This window comes from Aphis gossypii, chromosome 2 (genome assembly GCF_020184175.1).
Source record: "Aphis gossypii isolate Hap1 chromosome 2, ASM2018417v2, whole genome shotgun sequence".
NCBI lineage: Eukaryota > Metazoa > Arthropoda > Insecta > Hemiptera > Aphididae > Aphis > Aphis gossypii.
This window is the reverse complement of record NC_065531.1, coordinates 66,916,213-66,936,415: the sequence shown is the minus strand read 5'-3', so window position 1 is coordinate 66,936,415 and position 20,203 is coordinate 66,916,213. Positions and strand designations below refer to the sequence as shown.

Here is a 20,203-nt window from a genome sequence, read left to right as displayed (position 1 = left end):
ACATAGTACTTCACATGGTTCATTAAAAATAAAATAAGTAGTAAATAATAATATTGTATACAATATATAATTTTGTACTTTTTAAAACATAACACATACAAGATAATCAGAAATGTATGTATTTTATATCAAAATAATAAAAAAAAAGTATTAATTGTATAAGATAATAAATTGAATAATTTGAATATACAATTATTGTTTGGCTGAAGGACCTTCTTGAGTATTATAACTTGGCGAATATGGTGGTGGGTTACAATACTCCTGGATGCTTTGTTGGCTTGGTATAGGCATAGCCACATGAGACTGAGAAGGAGTTTGCTGTTGTGGCTGATACTGGTACGTTTGCTGAGGATAAGGAGTTTGTGTAATAGGTTGATGTACTTGTTGAATAACGTAAGGTCCAGCTTGCACGGGATAAACTGGGTTCTGCAAAGTCTGACTGGTTATGGTCACATACGGTGTGGCATGCAATGTAGGTGGAGGTATGAAATTTATTTCATCATCGTAAAAACATTTCACCACATAAATCTGGTACACTACAACAACTAATAACAAATAACAATGTTAAATAATAGGACATTAATAATCATTAATTAATGAATCTTAATATTATGTAAGTAGACATTTGATACATACTGCTTACAGGGACTCCAATAGGAATTATATCTGGTGATGCATTTTTGATTGCAGTAAAACCAATAAAGAGAGCAAAGAATACAAAAAATATTAAGTTTATCACCAACCACTGATTAATACTTTGAGCATTACGCTGAAAAAAAATATACAATTAAACATGAGTAATTTTTTTATTAAAAATATGGTTTATACTCTATTTAATAAAAAAATTGTACTCGGCAGTCAACTTTAGTGTAGGGGCATAACTACATAACAGGCATAGAGAAGGTTAACTCTGTATGGGTGACAAACAGGTGTTAATCAAATGTGTTATCTGACAAAAGTATAATTACTGCTGAGTATGATTCTTAATTTTAATAGAGTATGACTTAATAATAAAATAAAATTGTTATAAAACCGAGTAGTTATTAATTAACAATTTAATTATGAAAGTATCCATTATAAATATTAATCAAAAATATTCTTAATAATGATTTTATGATAATATATTTTAAAACATGAACAAAGTGATATATCAGTTTAAAAGATTTATGCTTATTTTTAATAAGAACTTTACTGAAACTTTTAGGGAATTAAAAAAGCTGTTCAATGACAATTACTTTAAATTTTAATAAATAATTGAAGTCGCAAGTTAGAAACCGTTCTGAGATCATTTATAAGTAGAAATAGATGTAAGGCAGAGGACAATATTTTTAAATATCCTTAGAAAGTTATATTTGTAGTTACGAGTTTTGATTTTCCATATAAATATGTAAAACATAAGACATAATATGTAATCTATAATCTTATGTTCTTAAATAGAATAGTTAGTAGAATGAGATTAATAGCTAATTTTGTAAATGCCATATTGAACTTAACATTTTTTTAGCATAATCATATTCATATATTATGTGGCTACCTACACTTTATTATGCTTTATCTGTTAGGTTAGGTTACTAACCTAACGTGAGATTCAATATTCCTTTTACACAATATAGAAAAAAAATTAACATACAATTTTTTGATTGTAAATAGTTACATTAGAAATAATTCAAGTTGAACTTACTATAAAAGTTGCTTTCTTTAGATTCAAGTTCACATAAAAAAATAAAAAAATAATAAATAATTGGCTAAATAGGTTGAAATCTTTTTCCAATAGTTGAGAACGGTGATCATAGGAAATTGAGTCATCTATAATAAAAAGAACATAATATAATACATTATTATTTAAAGACAGTAATAAATTTAAGTATCATGTAACTAATTATATATACTTATATTATTTAGTTTTCTAAGCATTATATAAATTTAAACCATTATTTTGGACCATGATTTATTATTAACAATGGTATTTAGATTCTGAGTGTATTGTAATATAGTAAATTATTGACAATGATGTATACATTTATTGTTGAATGTATGAAGATCTTTTTTTTAATAGAAAAATAAAATCCTCCAATCATCAACGTTGAGGGGCTAAATTGGGATCTAGTTTATATTTTGGTGGCTAAAAGTAAAAATGTCTTAAGGTACATTTTCTCTGCAGCATCGCATCCAAACGTAGTATCAGATGCTGTTACTAGATACATGCATATTATATATGACCGTTTTTCTACTTTCATATAACGCAATGCTTTGGTAAATATTGCAGTGCGTCAGGATGTACAGCTAGTCTAGACTATGGCTGTGTTTAGATGCTGCTGGAAAAACATACCTTTAGTATTAAAAAATAAGTAAATTTTATTACTTCTATTAAAATTATTGTTAAGCAACCATTGTTAATAAAAGATTGATAATCTACACTCAGCATTTTTTTTCATTAAATACAAAGATTTATCACTGAATTCAGTTTTAATACAACCATTACAGTAATCTAACTTAATGAAGAAGTATACTTGACACCTAATGTACAGCTGTATAGCAGAGTGGTTATATCTACTTGATGGCTTTTTTTTTGTTTAAATAAAATTCATGATTTATTTAATACAATAATATTAATTTATATAAAGTAGGTGCCTAATTATTATATAAATATTTAACATAATTATAAACTATTGCTATTTACTAGCAAATGAATAATGATTATACCACTTAAAAGTATTCAAATTTAGAATAACAGTGTATTTGTTTATATAGTATTTTTTCTCTTTTTAAACATTAATAAAGTCATAAGTTTACAATTAGGTAATATTTTGTTATAAAATACCTAAAGGTTGCTAAGTTGTACCTAAAAATTAATTGAAGTTTTAAATTAATAATTATTGAAATGTTTATAAGATAATGTCACTTTTAAAGAAATACAATGTATAGCCTATTTGTGGAATATTTGAGTTGAACTAACAGCAGTTGAAAGGTGGGAAGGAGTATGATAAAAAACTAGAACTAAGTAAATTAATATTTTAAAAGTACTTAGGTAATAAATACTTGTATTAATAGTAAATTATGCAATATTTTAATAATAAATTAGTAGAACCTATTTTAAAAATGTAATATTTTGCTATCTGCATAACATTATTTATAATAATAGTAATATATAATAAGTAATAAATAAATGGTATTATGGTAATAATATTGTTAATTATTATGTATTAAAAAAGTTTAATCGAAGACCATTATTTAGTTAACAACATGAAAATTATAAAGCTTGTAAAAACATCACAATTACATTAAAAATCCTTCACATGTGTGAATGTTATACATTATGATACACATAAAACGATAAAAAAGGAAACGAAAATGTATTACATAGAGGTCGATTTATTTTAAATGTACAATTTCCGGTTAAGGAAAACATAATATCTTATTATTATTATAATATCTAACATTTTAATGGTAAATATGTTGTGACATGTACATAATATAGTATGTTTATTACGTACGCATTTTTAAATAATTGTGATATATCCATAATCATATCTTGCTTTAAAATGATTAAAACATCGAAAAAAATCTACGTAAAAACACAGATAATGTTCTTACCTTTAAGTTTGATTAATTCTGATAAATTAAAGGTAATTCACTCTAGTATTAAAACTAACAACACAAAATTGAAACTGTTGTACTTAATTTGCAATGTTTTGTGTTTAAGACGAAAACAAAATATTATGGAGATTAACACATTTACGATTTACCATTACAACATTAGATATTTTGATTGAAAATAAACTAATAATGCACACTTACCATACTGAGAATTCGATTTTACTTTGAATGAATGCGAATATGGTGTGATGCTTAGCGTAGAAATAGCTCGTATCGTGAGTATTATACAAATTAACTAAACAAACAAAACACACACATTAGTCATAGACAAGCTTCATACAAAGGCACATACTTTTATATCTATCTAATGCGATATAAATATATACATTATAAGTGGTTAGAATAAATGGTATTATAAAATGAGTTGTTTTACCGTAGATTTATACTTGTTTAAATATTAGCTAAACGTGACACATGATATCATTTTTATGATATTGTAGTGTACAATAAAAAAACACTCGGAGAAACTGTTAATTCGCCTTAATGCAATTAAAATAATATTCAATCGATTTCTTTTTAAATAAAATTAAAGCAATTACTTAGTGCCTATATACACCAACTACAAAGCTTGTAAGATAACAAAGTATAATGATGGACAAAAATGTATTATTAAAATATTATTACACAATTAAAATGTATAAACATAATACTACTTAAAAAAAATTTTGGATAACGATTTCGCAAAAACGTTTTATTTCTTATGTGTTATGTATAACAAGAAAAGAGATTAAAATTGTATTAATTTAAAATTAAATAAATACGTTTCTTGTTAAAATCTTAAAGTACCAGATACATATTTTGTACAATATAAAATATTTATCTAATAGTTAATGAATTCATTTTTTTTGCCTTTCGTTATTTTTACCTTGAAGAATATATTATGTAATTTAAATTTTAAACTATCTTCTTCAATAAAATATTTCACTACTAATCTAAACCAAGGGTTTTTGAACGGTCCCGAACGATAGAATTACATTTTATAAAACGTGGTTAAATGAAGACAAATGATGGAACAACAAATTGGTACTGGTGTATGGTTATATATAAATAGTAATTTTGAGAACATATTTAAATATTTAATACTTTTGCGGTTAACTTTCTGACGTTATTTAAAAATGGCTTAATTTACTAACTACACAAATCCATAAAATCGTAGATAGCTAGGTAATTATACAAATTATTTTATATCTAGTATCAATTAAGTAGTTGGGTAGGTACATATACTACACTCGACATATTGTGAGAGTACAATATTAACGAAATCGAATTTTATATCAAAAGTGTACATACAGTATTCGATAAAAAAAAATAACATACATGTAAAGTGGCATACACAGTACACGCGACTTGTGATATACCTAATTATACGTTGTTCACGTGCGTGATATTTAATATCGAGTGGTGCAATGTAATATTAAACCGGACCTATCTATTGATTAGGTCTCACCAAGCAAAGAATACTAATGATTAATGAATAAACATTTTTTTCTATTGTGTATGTGTAATAAGACGAGTCCATTTGAAAACCGAATTGCTTATTAGGAAGTTTTATTAAAAAAATAATTTGGTTTGACAATACGGAGAAAGACAGAGTAATGCAAAAAAAAAACAGTATTTGAATGGTTATATTATTATAGAATATACTGTCAAGTGTGTAATAATGTACTGGAAATAAATGTACACTTAATTAATAAATTATTCACAATGTATTTTGTGTATTTGAATATACCTACGTTGGATGCACACAATTATTTAACGACAAATCTGTTGATAAATCGTTAAGCTGAGTAAGAAAAATTATCAGATAAAATAAAGCTTAAATTTTAAAAGAAAAAAGTTTGAACAATAGTTATTAATGTAGAAACTACAAACTCGCTATTAAAATAAGTTGTACGTATAGGTACTGAATAACCAGTAAAAAAATTGACCAACGCGGGTGGTGTCTACATTTAATTTGTAGCCAAAAACAAAACGAAATATCTTCTTCTAATCGTCGTGCACAACCTAAATAATATAACGTCGTGTCGCAAACACTTATTTTATTTCGAATTTATGATTGGACTAGTTTGAATAATTAGGCGTCAAATACGACGTAAATATTGGCGTAGTTTGGTTTTAATTTAAGACGAAAAAAATCATTGGTTGTAACTATAATCTGTAAGATTTTAAATTTAAATAAACCAAAAATCATCCATCTTCACAACCAGTTGCTTTTATACTCAATTATTTATTCATACATTCTTTTACCAAGATTAATGGGACCAAAATTTTAATAATTTTACAAAATATATGCACTTAAATTAATTTAAAATGACGAATCGAAATTCGTGCTAGAAAAATGTACTGAACTATTCCAGGCTTTAGATTTTGAAAAAAAAAATGTTTTTTGTACGAGAGTGGTAATACGCTAATGATTAATAAGATAAATTAAGAAGTATATACGCGAATAATTTTGTAAATAATAATTTTTGTAACTCACCATGTCAAAAATTGATATCACCCACGCTCCCTTGCGCACGTTCGAACACCCGAAACAGCATCTTGAGTCCGCCATTGGTCTGAAACAACAACGGCGTAACGATGATTGACGTGTAGGTACAATATTGTTATTATCGTTGTTCGGGTTTTTGTTCCCAATACGGTTATTCAATAATAATTAAATGTATTTATTTTAATTATTATAAAATTTTAGATAACACGGTAACACAACAACGACGGTGTTGACGAGGCGGAAGACCGTACTCAAATGAAACCGTCGCACGCGGTGCTTCACTGCACGCGGTGTTTAGCGGTATGACGGCGGCCGTCGTCGTCCACACGTACAACACGTCTTGTTACGGACGTGTTTGGTCTACCGTCATATCAGTGGTGATGTTCAGGCGCCAAGTCGTTTTAAAAATGCGGTCGTCTTCGGAGTTTAAATCCAAAGAAACTTTTTTAAGGCCGTCAATTATTATTTATTATTTATTATCGTATAAAAGCAATGACGCAACGTATAAAATATGTCTTATTAATTATTATATTATGTATTATACATTTTAATAAAGCATTATATTTTATCGTATTATTATTATTGTGCTAGCAAATTTCGTCCCGCTATCGATTTGCACAAAGCTGCTGCTAGTGTTATCACAGAATAATTAATGTAATTATTTACATTTAATTTATTCTTCGATATTAGATTTGTGGTTAAAACTGAAAATAATATTTATCGATTTATCGCATAGGTAATAAATAATAATAGTAATAATAGCTAATACCTAATTAATAAAGCCGTTGAAGTTATTTCGATGAAATTTTCGAAACTTCGCCTTACACAAATCTTAATAATAACATTAAATATATCGTTTGCTGTATTATAATAAAACCCGTTTGTGCATATTTGTTTTATTATTAAAAAATAAATGAATAAATTGATAATATTATTTTACAATATCAACTTACTAATATTAATGTGACATTAATGTTGTTATGTGTTTTATTACTAAACACATTACTCAACATATTACTTAATATAATAATATGCTATACAAACAGTATAATATTATCTTCCCGATGACCCAATTACCTCATTATGTACAATACAATACGCGTTATATTACCTATTTACATATGTACTAATTTCCAGAGTAAATCAATAAAATATACCTGCATATTAAACCCGTTGAATTAAAATCAACAGATTACTCGTTAAGTATAAAGATATTTTTGCACACCAATAAAATTACCTATGCTAAAATTGTTTAGGGAAATTGTCTTAAGAAACAACGTTCGCGATGCCACTGGACACTGGTTATATTATAATAATGGAATAGTTTAACGTTTATAGTGTATTAGTGTCCGTGTAGCTGATTTTTCGCACCACACGCATAAACAAATCAAAATGTTAATATTACATACACATATATGAGCCAGTTTGGGAACCATTATGTCGACACAAAGCAATCGTCTTGTAGTGTACGTACAGTAAATGCTTAAACGCAAACACACGGCCGTATTTTTATTAAGGTATGCCAGACGACCGTCCTTACAATCAGTATACACTGTAATATTGTTCCAGTCGGCGCCACCAAGACAGCGTTGTATTATGTTATAAAAAAAAATCACATTAATAATCTCAAATTTTACCCCAGAAAGAGAAAAGCACGTCCGTACGCAGTTGATTAGAGACTATATAGAAGGTTTTTTTAATCTAATTTTTTGAAAAACGCAGTCGATCGTCGATCGATTTTTAAAACCAAACACACCTGTTACACGAACGCGTTTTCAAAAATGTCAAACCTCAAACCAGTGGTTTGCAGGTGGTGTATCGTGTAGGCGTTAACATTTATGTAAGACGTAAGTGCGAAACAATGATTTTCATTATTTTTTTCCCGGTCAAAACCACATAATAGTTAAATCATTTAAAAAAAATACATACAACAATGTTGGTTTTATTATAAACTATATTCTATCGATAATACATTTTAGTATTTTACATGCATATTATAATCGTTGTTTTTTTTGCGGGGGTAGACGTCGCTTGTTGATAATGCATTTAATATTAAAAAGAATTATATTGAGTTAGTAAAACAATTATATTCATAATTTATTATGATTTATACAACGTTTTATTATTAACACATGCGTGTTATAAATAATTTACTCTGTGATACCAGGAATAAAAGAGATATGACTCCTATTTTGTCGAATACACATAGATTTGTTTTTGTTATACTCGTATAATTATGGTAAACATAAACTTAGAATAATTATATTTTAATAAGCGCATCTTACCATTTCATAGTTATAAAAAGGAAACATAAAATAATATAATGGTGGAGTAATTCCGCAACATTGAAGAAACTATTGGTAGAAATGAAGTGAAATTCTGACCTGAGATGAGCTGAAAGATGTAGGCACGGTCTTAAAAGATCTTCTAAGACCGTGATGTTAGTATAATCGATATCAACAATATGAAAATAAACACCCCTATCACACGTAAAAAAAACACTATTTATACAAAACTATAAACTATGAATAATGTGGAAGTTTGAATAATAAATTTAATTATACCTATTTCATAGCGGGTTATATAATCAAGGAAAAAAACACTCGAGATGTCGGCTAGAAATTTACAATAAGAGGTGACAAAAATAACATGCGAGGCGAGTACTTAAAAAATATCTGGGAATATCAAACTGAAACAACATATTCTTCGTTATGCTTACACAAAATGTTTTTTTTTTGATGGCAGTCAAAGCATTGGAAAATGGCCTGTTTCTATAATTTAAAATATGCTTTTGACTGCGTCGAAAAAATATTGTCCAAATCAATTATATACATGAACATATTATATTGATATGTTTTGACAATAATAATATATCAAATTCAAATACCAGTTAATAGGTAGGTTACTCTACTTACTCTCATGTCGTTCTGTGAAACAAATTGATGAATCTAAATACCGAGATCGACAAGTACATCGTGGATTACTTTATTGTCAATAAATTCAGTTTCAAAGGGGGGCAGATAAGTGACAAAAAATATTGAATGCAGATCGCGAATGAAGACAATTTCAGATAGGGGACAAAACTCGGTCCTTGACAGCAATTGAAATAGCTCACTTCTCTCCATTGTCATGCAAAAATACAATGCTATTAAAATACAAAATATTTCATGTTTTCGGTAAAACGTGATTATCGTTTTTAATATTGTTTATTTTATTTCAATAACACTCTTAGAGTATGGGATATAATATTATGTCATATGCTAGTCTCACAACTGTCATAACTGCGTCAGACACGTAATAAAAAAAAATCGATTGAAAGACACAGTCTGAAATCTGAATGCGATAACAATATAACATTAATTAATTCTGTCATAAAGATTTAAGTGTATCCGTGTTTGATTCGTTCGTTATCAGCAAACGAATAATTCACATGTCACTATTATACCATATTATATTATTATCACAACCATAGCCATTGAGTCATAAAAGTATATAACACGAGACAAGAATAATACAAGCGATAAACTATAGTTAGGTATACATTATTATTAAAAGTAGATTAACATTAGCGAGTATAGAGCGTCCCAGGAGTGCCAGGGCACCACACATTTTTCTAAGTGGTTCGAGTTTTCCACTTTCGTTACTATTCGTACTTGGTATAATATAATCACTCGAGAACATCATGACTTAAGACTTGAACATTAAATTGTTTCTTAAGTATCTATATTCTCAATACTACTGCAATTATTAAGCACATTAATTTGTTAATATAAAAGTATTATTAAAACATTATTTATAGTATAGGTATTTTTTGTATTTTTTGTACTTAGTAGATAATTTTTCTTAAATTTTTAATTTCAAAGTAAATTTTTACATTTTTAAAAATAATTGTATTATTATTTAAAAAAAAACATGCGTTTAACAAATACAGTTACTATATAGTATATTTAGTAGGTATAGTACACAAAACTCACTCAAATGACATGTATGGTAACTCAAATCTTAATAGATTTTATCTGATTTCATTTTATTAACTACTTAAAATACACGTCTATACATGTGTAATTATTTTAAAACTAAATTTTTTTTGAAGGATTTTCGGGCAATTTTAGGACATTAAAATCCTATTTCTATTAATAATAATAATATTAATGGTTATAATAAAATCACCAACACAGCAATATTATAATCATGTTACCGATAAAAAATAAAATATTAATATAATAATTATTTTTATTAAAAAGAGTATTGACAATGTGATTTATATTTTATAGTAATAAGAAGTGAGATACTATTGTTCCAAAATAATTATTTTGCAATCAATATTAATTTTTTTTTTTTGTATTTACAAAATATTAACATAACATTGAGAATGAGTATTAAGTATACATTTGTAATTGATAACTGATAAGTATAAAGGTTTAGTTAATTATGTTTCTAGATTAAATGGGAAATCGGTAATTTTATTGTTAATAATATACATATATTTTTAGATGAAAATGAAAATGATAGAAAATATGTTTAACTATTTGTTAATTTTATTTAAATAAATAAGAAATTTAATTTAACTATTTTTATTTTTCCTTTATCCTTTAAAACCAAGAAAGAAGGTTTTATTTAGCAAAACTAAACAGTTATTTTCAAAAACTTACATTTTAATTTTGTGCTTCAATCGTACACTTCTAATCAGTGAAGTATTTAAATATCTATATGAGTTGTCTAGAGGCAAATTTTTGAAAATACAATGGGGTAGACCAGTGTTTCTCAACCTAGGGGTCGCGATCACCTTAACTAGGGATCACATAGGCTAAAATCATAAAACAATAATTTACAAAAATAAACATTTTTATTTAAAATTTTTTATTGGATAAAAAAAATACTTATACCTGTAACAAATTTAAATTATGTACTACACATGGCGACACATGGTATTTATAAATGGTATGTTTTCTTTGGCTAATTGGTTTATATGATATTTTTATTGTTTAAATTTGTACTTAGTATACATAGGAGGGTCGCGACTCGGGAAGTAATTTACCATATTCTATACCTATTTTGGGGGTTACAACACTAAAAAGATTGAGAAACACTGGGGTGGACACTTTTTTTTTATAAAAAATTCAAATTAATTAACATTTTTATTTTTTCTTAAACTCATTGAAATATTAATAGGTACAAGAATTTAAATTGTTAATAGTTTTATTTTGTGAAAAATAATGTAATTATTTTTTTGATGTCTCTAAACAGTGAATTCTAAAAATACTTATGATCTTAATGATCTATTCAACTAGATTTTTGGTTCTTCCATTTAAATGAGAGATATTATACTTCTGAAGTATGACATAAGACAGTAATGTACCATCTATTTTATTTTCCTACACAATACATTGTTTTAGAAAGTTTATTTTTTCGCTATTTTATTAATATCATCAACTTTCATAAATTCAATACCTCATCTGATATTTTCATTTTTTCAATTTATTGTTAACTCAAATTAAGCAGAAAAAAATCAGTTACATATTATGTACAAATAAATTAAATATTTTTTCATACTACTTACTCAGTACTTAGTTTAAATATTAAGATATTTATGTTCAAAGTATTCTTACAAAAATGCTAGTTTGATTTTTTTTATTTTAAGTAAAAATGTTAAACCTATGTAGAATGTAGATACTGTATAGATACATATTAAAGTCTAAATATTAAAATTAAGTAGTGAGCAATCAAATAATATGATATTTATAGTTAACTCACTATTTATACTTTATGTATTAAAAGGTTATGATGCCTATAATATGCTATTGATCATTTTAATATTGTATGCATTGTCTGATATACACTATAGTATATCACACTACAAACATACATCACATACTACATTGATAGTTATGTCAGAAAATAAAATAATCCAATAGTTAAATTATCATGATTCAGGGTTAAGGCACTTAAACATAAATGATTAATTAGAATGCTAGTTTGGAGCATAAGGTTTACTTAATAAATAAGATTAGCATGATTAATAAGCTTTGGTCAAAATATATTATTATAATTAATTAATAATTTTGAATCAAATAATGTTATATTTTATTTATATTGTTAAATTCCTTTTTTTTTAATACACATATCCTACATAGGTATAGGAGTTTAAAAATTATATGTAGGTATTTTATTACTTATAAAGTACAAACTTACATGAATTTATTCATAAACATTAAACAATTGATAAAAAAAGAGTGACTCTTCTACATTTAAAATTAATATATAACTTACAAATGTAATACGTATATATTATTAATACCAAGATTAATACTAATTTAGTACTATACATTTATAATATTATGCTTGATATTGAGCAGTTTGAAACTAAAAAGATAAAACACTATCTTCCGAGATATGTTTATCTATATTATGTGTTTATGTATATAATATATTTAGCTGGTTGTTTAAGTAAATATCCAATAATATTAATTAAAAACAAAATTTACTAAATTTGTAAAGGTACATTGAACTTAATTTATTTATCATTAAAGTACATATTTTAAGGTAGCCACTGGTTTAGCCAGTTTAGGGATTGAGAGTTTTTATTTTTTAAATAAATTATAATACGTAATGTATGTATATTAGGTATACAGGCAGGGCCGAATTTAGAACAAGTAAAAATATGCCGCCCCTATCCCAAGAAAAAAAAATGATGTTATTATTTCCAATAAATTTGCCGCCCTAGGCCCGGGCCTAGGCGTAAATACGGCCCTGTATACAGGTATATATTTAAGAAATCTGTCATTCGATAAATACATTTTAAAGGCTTCAGATTATAAAATGTTAAGGGGAAACATAAAAGAAAATTCTTATCTTATATAATATATTTCACCATTTAAGTACCCAGTTCGTAGAATAGTGTTCAATTCAAATTTTCTTAAAACTGAATGCAATATATTCGAGATAAACAATATCAGTAGCAATTACACCAGAGTTAATTGCTAGACATAATATAATTTTAGATGGTTATCAATTAATATTTAGTACCTACTTCCATTTTATAACTGATTTTATTCACTAAACATAAGTTCAGCACCCACTTCCCCACTTATAAGTAATATCAATAAAATTACAAAATGTTTTACCTATCCCAAGAAAAATTTTACTCAGAATTTTTTTCTAAGTTTTATTAAATAAATAATATCAGTATAAAATATTCCTTACTTACCAAGCAATTTGATATCACGGTTATGACACTTTATTTGAAAATGTGTATTCTGTATACTATATCCAATACTTGTATGTAGAAGGAGTATTCAAAGAGTTACTGAATTGTCGATTGAATAATTTTTAAACCACATTTACTGAAAAATTTAAAATTCAAAGTTATCGTGTTAATCGGTTGAAAAACACCATGATTATGATTAGGTATGTGTTAATTGTTTTTACAAATTACCTGAGACGAAATTAAAACCAAAACTGGCCACACTCTTATTATATTATTACAAATAGAACAATGAGAAAAGATTATGAATAACTAAGACATCCAATTTTCGAAAACTACAATATTTGATACAAAGTAAGAGGATGCCTCCGGTCGATTATAATTAACCTTACAACGTTTAACAATACCTATACAATTAACTGCTAAGTACAAGTAAATAGCAAGCAGTAACTACTAGCAAGCCTGTTCTGTTGTGACTACTAAACTATAGTTACTACTTACTAGATTAGTATAATATAATATTCGTAGGTCTCAAAACTCAATGATGGTATCACATTATGATAGCGCATGACCGTGTTGCATTTCGAGATTAGACTTTAGACGATAACAGTATTATTAATAAATAATAAGGCATAACCCATAAATAAAAATTACCTTATTGCGTTTTGCCTACAATATTAAAATATTTCTATAGTTATATTAATTTTAAAATAATCGAATCACTACAAAACTCGAACTAGTAAACTACTAAACTAGTTATTATTTATTAAACATCTACGTCTTACATGATAGAAGGTTCATACAAATAACACTTAATCTAAACATTTATTGATATTTCTCTGTGTAAAAAATACTAACTGTTTAAAATTATTTCCTATATTTTAGAGAAGTTATTCCAAATGTATCCAAAAATAACTTCAAGTAAAGACAATTTTGATAGTCTAATAAATATCAGCCATTGCTATAAATAAAATGAGAAAACATAATCATGAAGTGTAACTACTTTACAAGTAACTAGTGAAAATGATTAAATTTTTTTATGGTCTTAAATTCTAATGTCAATATTATAGTTTTTAGAAATAATTTTTATTGGTAAGTAGGTACAATTGTCCAAACACATATACATAGGTGATAAATATCTATTGAATAAAATACCATAGTTAAAATTAAAAAACATCAAAATGTAGGTATTAATGCAAACAAAATATAAATATTCTGAACAACTTTCTGTTACACAAAATACAATAAAGACATAAAGAGATATTTAATAGTGCTCACTGCTCAGCCTATGAGAGAAATATTTGTTCATAAAAATGATGTTTAATCTAAATGTGATTATACATAAACATATTTTGGAAAAATTGTTCTAAATGTAATAAGAACTTCAAAGAAAGATTTTGAATAGTCAATTATTACTACTAATGTAATCAAGTTTTTAAATTTCACTTACAATTATAGTATATTTAGGTCATGCAGAGTAATTATAAACAAGATTGTAAGAAATTGATAATTATTATAGTAGTCATCACTTAAAATTACTTACTTGTAATATTATTTAATGTAGTTATAGTTCAAAAAGAGCAAGACACTACTGCCAAGTGAAAAAAATATTGTCATCTATTTTAAATTAACTTTGAAGTCAGTATAGAACAAAACAAAAGAATTTTTATCTGAATATAAAAATTCCATGTTGTTAAACTTAGTGAGTAACAACTGGTCATTGCCAATTTAACAGCTATTGCTAAAGTTGTACCTGGAAATTAGCCATTAGATAAACAGGGACAAAAAAATACTTGAAGCAGTATAATTTGTTTTAATTTTATAACGTAAATTTTTGTTCATTGTATCGATTACAAATAATAATTTGCAAACTAAATAATAACACATTGTGTTAAATTCTTTTAGCACAAAAAATACTACCTATATAAAAAAAGGTTGAAAGTTAGATGTATACAACAAAACAGATGTAGGTATACCTTATTTTTTGTTCCATAGTTTTTTTTTTATTAGTGGCTTCTTTGTATATGACTTTTTTGTCCTAGTTTCACAGTGATTACAGTGATTATTGTTGTACTACTATCTTAATTCGTGAATCGAAATACCAAATCATTCATCAATTATATTGGTACTCATACTTAAAAATTGCAAAATAAGAAGATAATAGGTATCTTTGAAACACATCAAATAGATTTAAGATCTCTAAAATGTAATGCAAATTATTAAAGGTACAGTTAATTTTTACAACAATATAAGTTTGAAGTTTGCATTTTATATTTTATACAAATTAGGTTTATTAAAAAATGACAAATATAATAATTAGTGAACCTTCCTTTAAAATACCTAGTTGAGTTTTATACTTAAGTATAAGATCTATGATTAAATCTGAATGAACAACTTAGATATTTTATTTTTATTCAGTTAACACTGACAAACACATTGGGCATATTAATTGTGTTGTATTATGTATTAAACTAAAATATCCCAATAAAAAAAAAAACAAAAACAAAAACATATTACTAAGCATGAATTCCTTAAACTAATAAATTTTGATGTAAACATAGTCTTTGCCCTTTGGTTAATGCCAAATGATGCTTAATGATTTATCTTTATACTTTCTACCATTAAGTATTTAATGTAAAATAATAAATTCAGGAATTTAATATTTTTCATTAGAAGATATGAAACTAAAATATTAGAATAATTTAATAATTAATATTTGTTGAACATAAAAATTAATTTAACTTATCAAATCAAAGGTTCTTAGTACTATTATTATATTTTTGTGGTGCTATATATAATATATAGTTTGATAATAAATTAGGCATATTATAACAACTGTAATTTATTATATCATAAATTTGTTACAGATTCCATATAAAATTAAAAATAATTCAATTTGAGTTTATTATTTTTAATAGTTTGTCTGCAGTTTTTTTAAGACGGCACTTAACCTTTTGACAACATCTTCTAGTAGACTGGAAGCACCAATACGGAATAAACTTGCTTTCAACCAATCAGTTCCCAATTGGTTCTTCACTAATACGAGCCAACTGAGTGCTTGTTCATTAAATTTGATTCCTCCAGCTGGTTTAATACCAACCTATACACACAATTTACTTAGTTTTAAACTTTAAAAAATTGCCTATAATTTGTTACAGAAAATCTGATAATAAAACATATATTATATACCTGGTAGCCTGTAATATCGTGATATTTTTTAATTGCTTGACACATGATTACACCATGAGACAATGTGGCATTCTCAGCTTCTTTTCCTGTCCAAAATAACACCATCATTATTTTAACATCAGACATAAAGTATTGACAAAAATAACCAATAACCATAAATAGTGTTTAAGTAAATACCAAAAATCAATAAGAACCATTTTGTCATTATGAAACATACTGTATATAGTACATGATAAAATAAAAAAATATTTGTTTAAGCTTTATTTACTAATTAATAATATTATCAGTTGTTTCTAGTGCCAGACCAAAAGTAAATAAGAAAAAAATATATAAAGAGAATGTGTATTCATGTTCACTGTTTATTTTTTCACTCTAACACATGCACTACATATACAAAACCAACTTTGTATTCTCAGCTTTAAAATTATAATGAATTGATCTATGTCCTATGATTAAACTTAAAGTAAATAATATTATCTTAAATCATTTAATAGAACTTTATAATATTTTTGTTTTAAAGTAAATTATAACTGTAAAATATTGCAATTTTAAATTGTTCATAATTTATTAATTAATAATTACTAATAAACTTATTTGAGATGTGCAAAATAATATCCAAATTGTATACCTTTAAATTTTAATTTTGATAATAGGTGAATTTACCATAATATTAAAGCTAACAACATATGCAAACTTTCAATTTGTAAGGTTATGTACGAATCAGGGACAAGGCCACATGCCTCTCCTGGCAGGCACCCTTGATCAGGGATGAAAAACCGATAATGTGGACTTTCTCTTAAAAGGAAGTCACACCCGCAAGTTAGGTTTTCTCCGTCTTACAAATGTACAATATGGTAAATTTTTATTTAGTATAATCAATTTTAAGCGTTTAGTTTAAACGTAGAATGAAATAACTTACTATCTGACTTAAAGATAAAAACATTATCTTTATTTTCTTGTTGGTTTTTTACAGTATTTTAATTTTCAAGTAAGTTATGAGTATGTAATATATTAATATTTAAAAATGTCCATAAGTCATTTAATAATTAGAGTACTGTAAAAAACCAATGAGAGAACATAGATAATGTTCTTACTTTTAAGATGAATAATAACAGGATAATATATTATTTCATTCTAACATCCATGCTGAATGTTTTGAAGACACATGTAGGTATGGCGTGCACTTCATAGCTAATAATTTTAGTCATAAACATGCATACAGGGGTAGAATAGACAACTTATGCTGCCACTAAACTGAACTTTTTTCAGGTTACCGTAGCTATTCTTATGCTGCCTTTGAAACTGGGGTTTACGCACATCTATGATTTTAATTCAATATTATGTATGGCTAATTTATGTAATTTTACATTTATAATTCATACCAGTAGATGTTTTAATAAAGTCTGATCCAGCCATCATAGCTGTCATAGCTACTTTATACACGGTATGATAACAGTCCAATTCAGTAACAGACAGAATTGTTTTCAATGTAACATCACCATTAACACACACACTTTTGATGGAACGCAAATCATGATATAACCTTTTAAAATCACCAATGTTTGCTAGACCACGATCGATTACAATATCAATTTCTGCTGCTCCTTGTGAAATTGCATATTCCACTTCAGTTATTCGACAACTCAATGGCACTTGGCCCATAGGAAATCCTCCTGCAACTAAATTTGCTTGTAATTAACAATCACAAAGTAAAATTATTAAATTTCTTGTATGCTCACCAGAAGCAATATCTATGTGATCGTTTTGACTATTTATTCTTTGTATAGCATCAGCTACACGCACAGAGGATACACAAACCGTTTGAGGGGTCAATGTACTTGTAGTGAAGTAGTTGTAAATTTCACAAGAATGATTGGATGCCATACTTTCAATGTCTGGTTTTAACGTTTCTTTGGTAAAATTTAATGCCTAAAAATGTGTTAAGCCATATTTTTAGTATAACCTTAAAATAGTCAAATCAAATGTTTAAGAATCGTTTTTTGAATTATAGAAAAATCAATTCAGTGATCTGGTACACATTATATTATATATAAATACATATATAATATACATATATATGTATAGATTTATGTATATTGAATTGGAGAATCACTTATAATTAGAAGGTACTTAAAGTTTGATAGTACTTTATAGGTGTAAAATAAAAAATTTTATTTTTAAAATTATTTCTCCGTATTATTTAAATCAAGGTTATTTAAAATTATGTTTAGACAATACATTGTGTAAATTTTATTTTAACTAGTTTTTATAATCGATGAAAAAGGATATTATAAGTTATAACTTAATACCTTATCTACAAGAGCTTCAATAGTTTTCCGATTGTCTGTAGAATTGAGTGAAGTAAGATCCATAACATGAATTAAGAGACCCAAATAAGAAGCTTCTACTTCGGGTAAAAATCCAACTTTGGTACATCTATCACACTCGTCAACAATTGGCACAATATCCTTATCTTGAAAATCGATTATGTTCAGCAAGGATTCATCTGAAAATAAATTAGATACATTAATGATATCAATACTTATTCATCATAAACTAATATGTAGTTAAAAACGTTGGTTGTTCCAAAAATAAGATCTTTAGCATTGTAAACACCAAATGGGTAATGTAGGTAATTTAGTAAGCTAAATGTGATACAATCAAAATAAGTTTGACCTCTATTTGTTATAATATTTTGTACAATTCATAAAAACTGAGTATATAATAATATACTAGTAAGATTACAGATGTATAATTTATATTAAATCTTAACAGACGCTGTTTTTATAGCTTCATTCACTGTTAACCAACGAAAAAAAAAGAGTAAAATCTAGATTTAACAGTGGGATATAGATATTATTTTATTAGATATCAACATTTTATTTTTAAAATCAATATTTCTTGTAAAATAATAGATTTATGCTCACCGAAAAGTATTCCTGGATTCGACATCTTTGTATAGATTTGATAGTATTAATTAAATTGAGGACTAGTTCCCACAGTGATTTGATAATAATCTGTAAGAATAGTACAAAGTACAACTAATGATTTGTATAATACATATAGTAACGAGGTGTATATAGTATTACAATTTTAATAACATACTGTTGGTGGATTTAGATACCCATAATAATTGTGTTATTATTATTATATTATTTATATATATTTTAATATATAATTTATTACTTTTACCTTCAAAAGATAAAACTTGAAATAGCTGTTTGAATACACAAGTTTCTATGAAGTATTGAAGTATAGAAGGAAAACTGAACAGTCTGAAGTCTGAACATGAAATATGAATGTTGAATCTATTCTGTGGTTGAATGTCGAATATGAATAATAATGTTTTGATATACGGTGATAATAAAATAAATTATCAACGTGATAATAAATTTATAGATAACGAAATATAACAATGATAATATTATGGCAATGAGGTATTTTTTTTTTTTTTTGCTTGTAGCCTGTAGAGTGTAGAGTGTAGGACGTAGGTACACAGTACAATATTATGACAATGTAGGTACCATTTGCACGATATATTTATTTTTTTCTAATGCTACTTTTGAAAGTTTATTTTTCAAAATATTATGAACAAAAAATGAAGGATAAATAGAATTTTTATACAAAACCCAGTTTTCGATAAGTTGGTTTTTCTTATTTTG

The 20,203-nt window shown here is 26.0% G+C and overlaps 2 protein-coding genes across 3 annotated transcripts; both read right to left on the bottom strand.

Annotated features, from left to right (window-relative positions):
* Positions 1-45: 45 nt before the first annotated feature.
* LOC114131806 (uncharacterized) lies at positions 46-13,865 on the bottom strand. 2 transcript variants are annotated; one of them, XM_027997110.2, is made up of 7 exons: positions 13,584-13,865; positions 13,356-13,491; positions 6,137-6,215; positions 3,799-3,892; positions 1,682-1,806; positions 637-769; positions 46-545 (listed from the first exon to the last, which is right to left on the bottom strand). In XM_027997110.2, the coding sequence occupies exons 3-7, from the start codon at positions 6,209-6,211 to the stop codon at positions 193-195; spliced, it is 780 nt and encodes a 259-aa protein (XP_027852911.2). In that variant the 5' UTR covers positions 6,212-6,215; positions 13,356-13,491; positions 13,584-13,865; the 3' UTR covers positions 46-192. The 2 variants fall into 2 exon arrangements, with proteins under 2 accessions (XP_027852911.2, XP_027852913.2); XM_027997112.2 differs by lacking the exons at positions 13,356-13,491; positions 13,584-13,865 and having other exon boundaries at positions 6,137-6,489.
* Positions 13,866-16,178: 2,313 nt separating this feature from the next.
* On the bottom strand, positions 16,179-19,896 carry LOC114131807 (putative deoxyribose-phosphate aldolase). The gene is made up of 7 exons (XM_027997113.2): positions 19,734-19,896; positions 19,469-19,558; positions 18,851-19,047; positions 18,281-18,470; positions 17,924-18,220; positions 16,542-16,627; positions 16,179-16,452 (listed from the first exon to the last, which is right to left on the bottom strand). Exons 2-7 carry the CDS (start codon positions 19,491-19,493, stop codon positions 16,264-16,266), a joined length of 984 nt encoding a protein of 327 aa, XP_027852914.2. The 5' UTR covers positions 19,494-19,558; positions 19,734-19,896; the 3' UTR covers positions 16,179-16,263.
* Positions 19,897-20,203: the final 307 nt, after the last annotated feature.

Bases quoted from the DNA above. Each gene is read 5' to 3' on its own strand.
- LOC114131806 (XM_027997110.2), bottom strand. From the start codon at position 6,211: ATGGCGGACTCAAGATGCTGTTTCGGGTGTTCGAACGTGCGCAAGGGA. The intron at 1,807-3,798 runs GTAAGTGTGCAT...TTTTTATTATAG, and splicing joins AAAATCGAATTCTCAGTATG to ATGACTCAATTTCCTATGAT. The intron at 546-636 runs GTATGTATCAAA...ATTTGTTATTAG, and splicing joins TATTGGAGTCCCTGTAAGCA to TTGTTGTAGTGTACCAGATT.
- LOC114131807 (XM_027997113.2), bottom strand. From the start codon at position 19,493: ATGTCGAATCCAGGAATACTTTTCG. The intron at 18,471-18,850 runs GTATTAAGTTAT...ACACATTTTTAG, and splicing joins TTGAAGCTCTTGTAGATAAG to GCATTAAATTTTACCAAAGA. The intron at 16,628-17,923 runs GTATGAATTATA...TATTTTGGACAG, and splicing joins CTTTATTAAAACATCTACTG to GAAAAGAAGCTGAGAATGCC.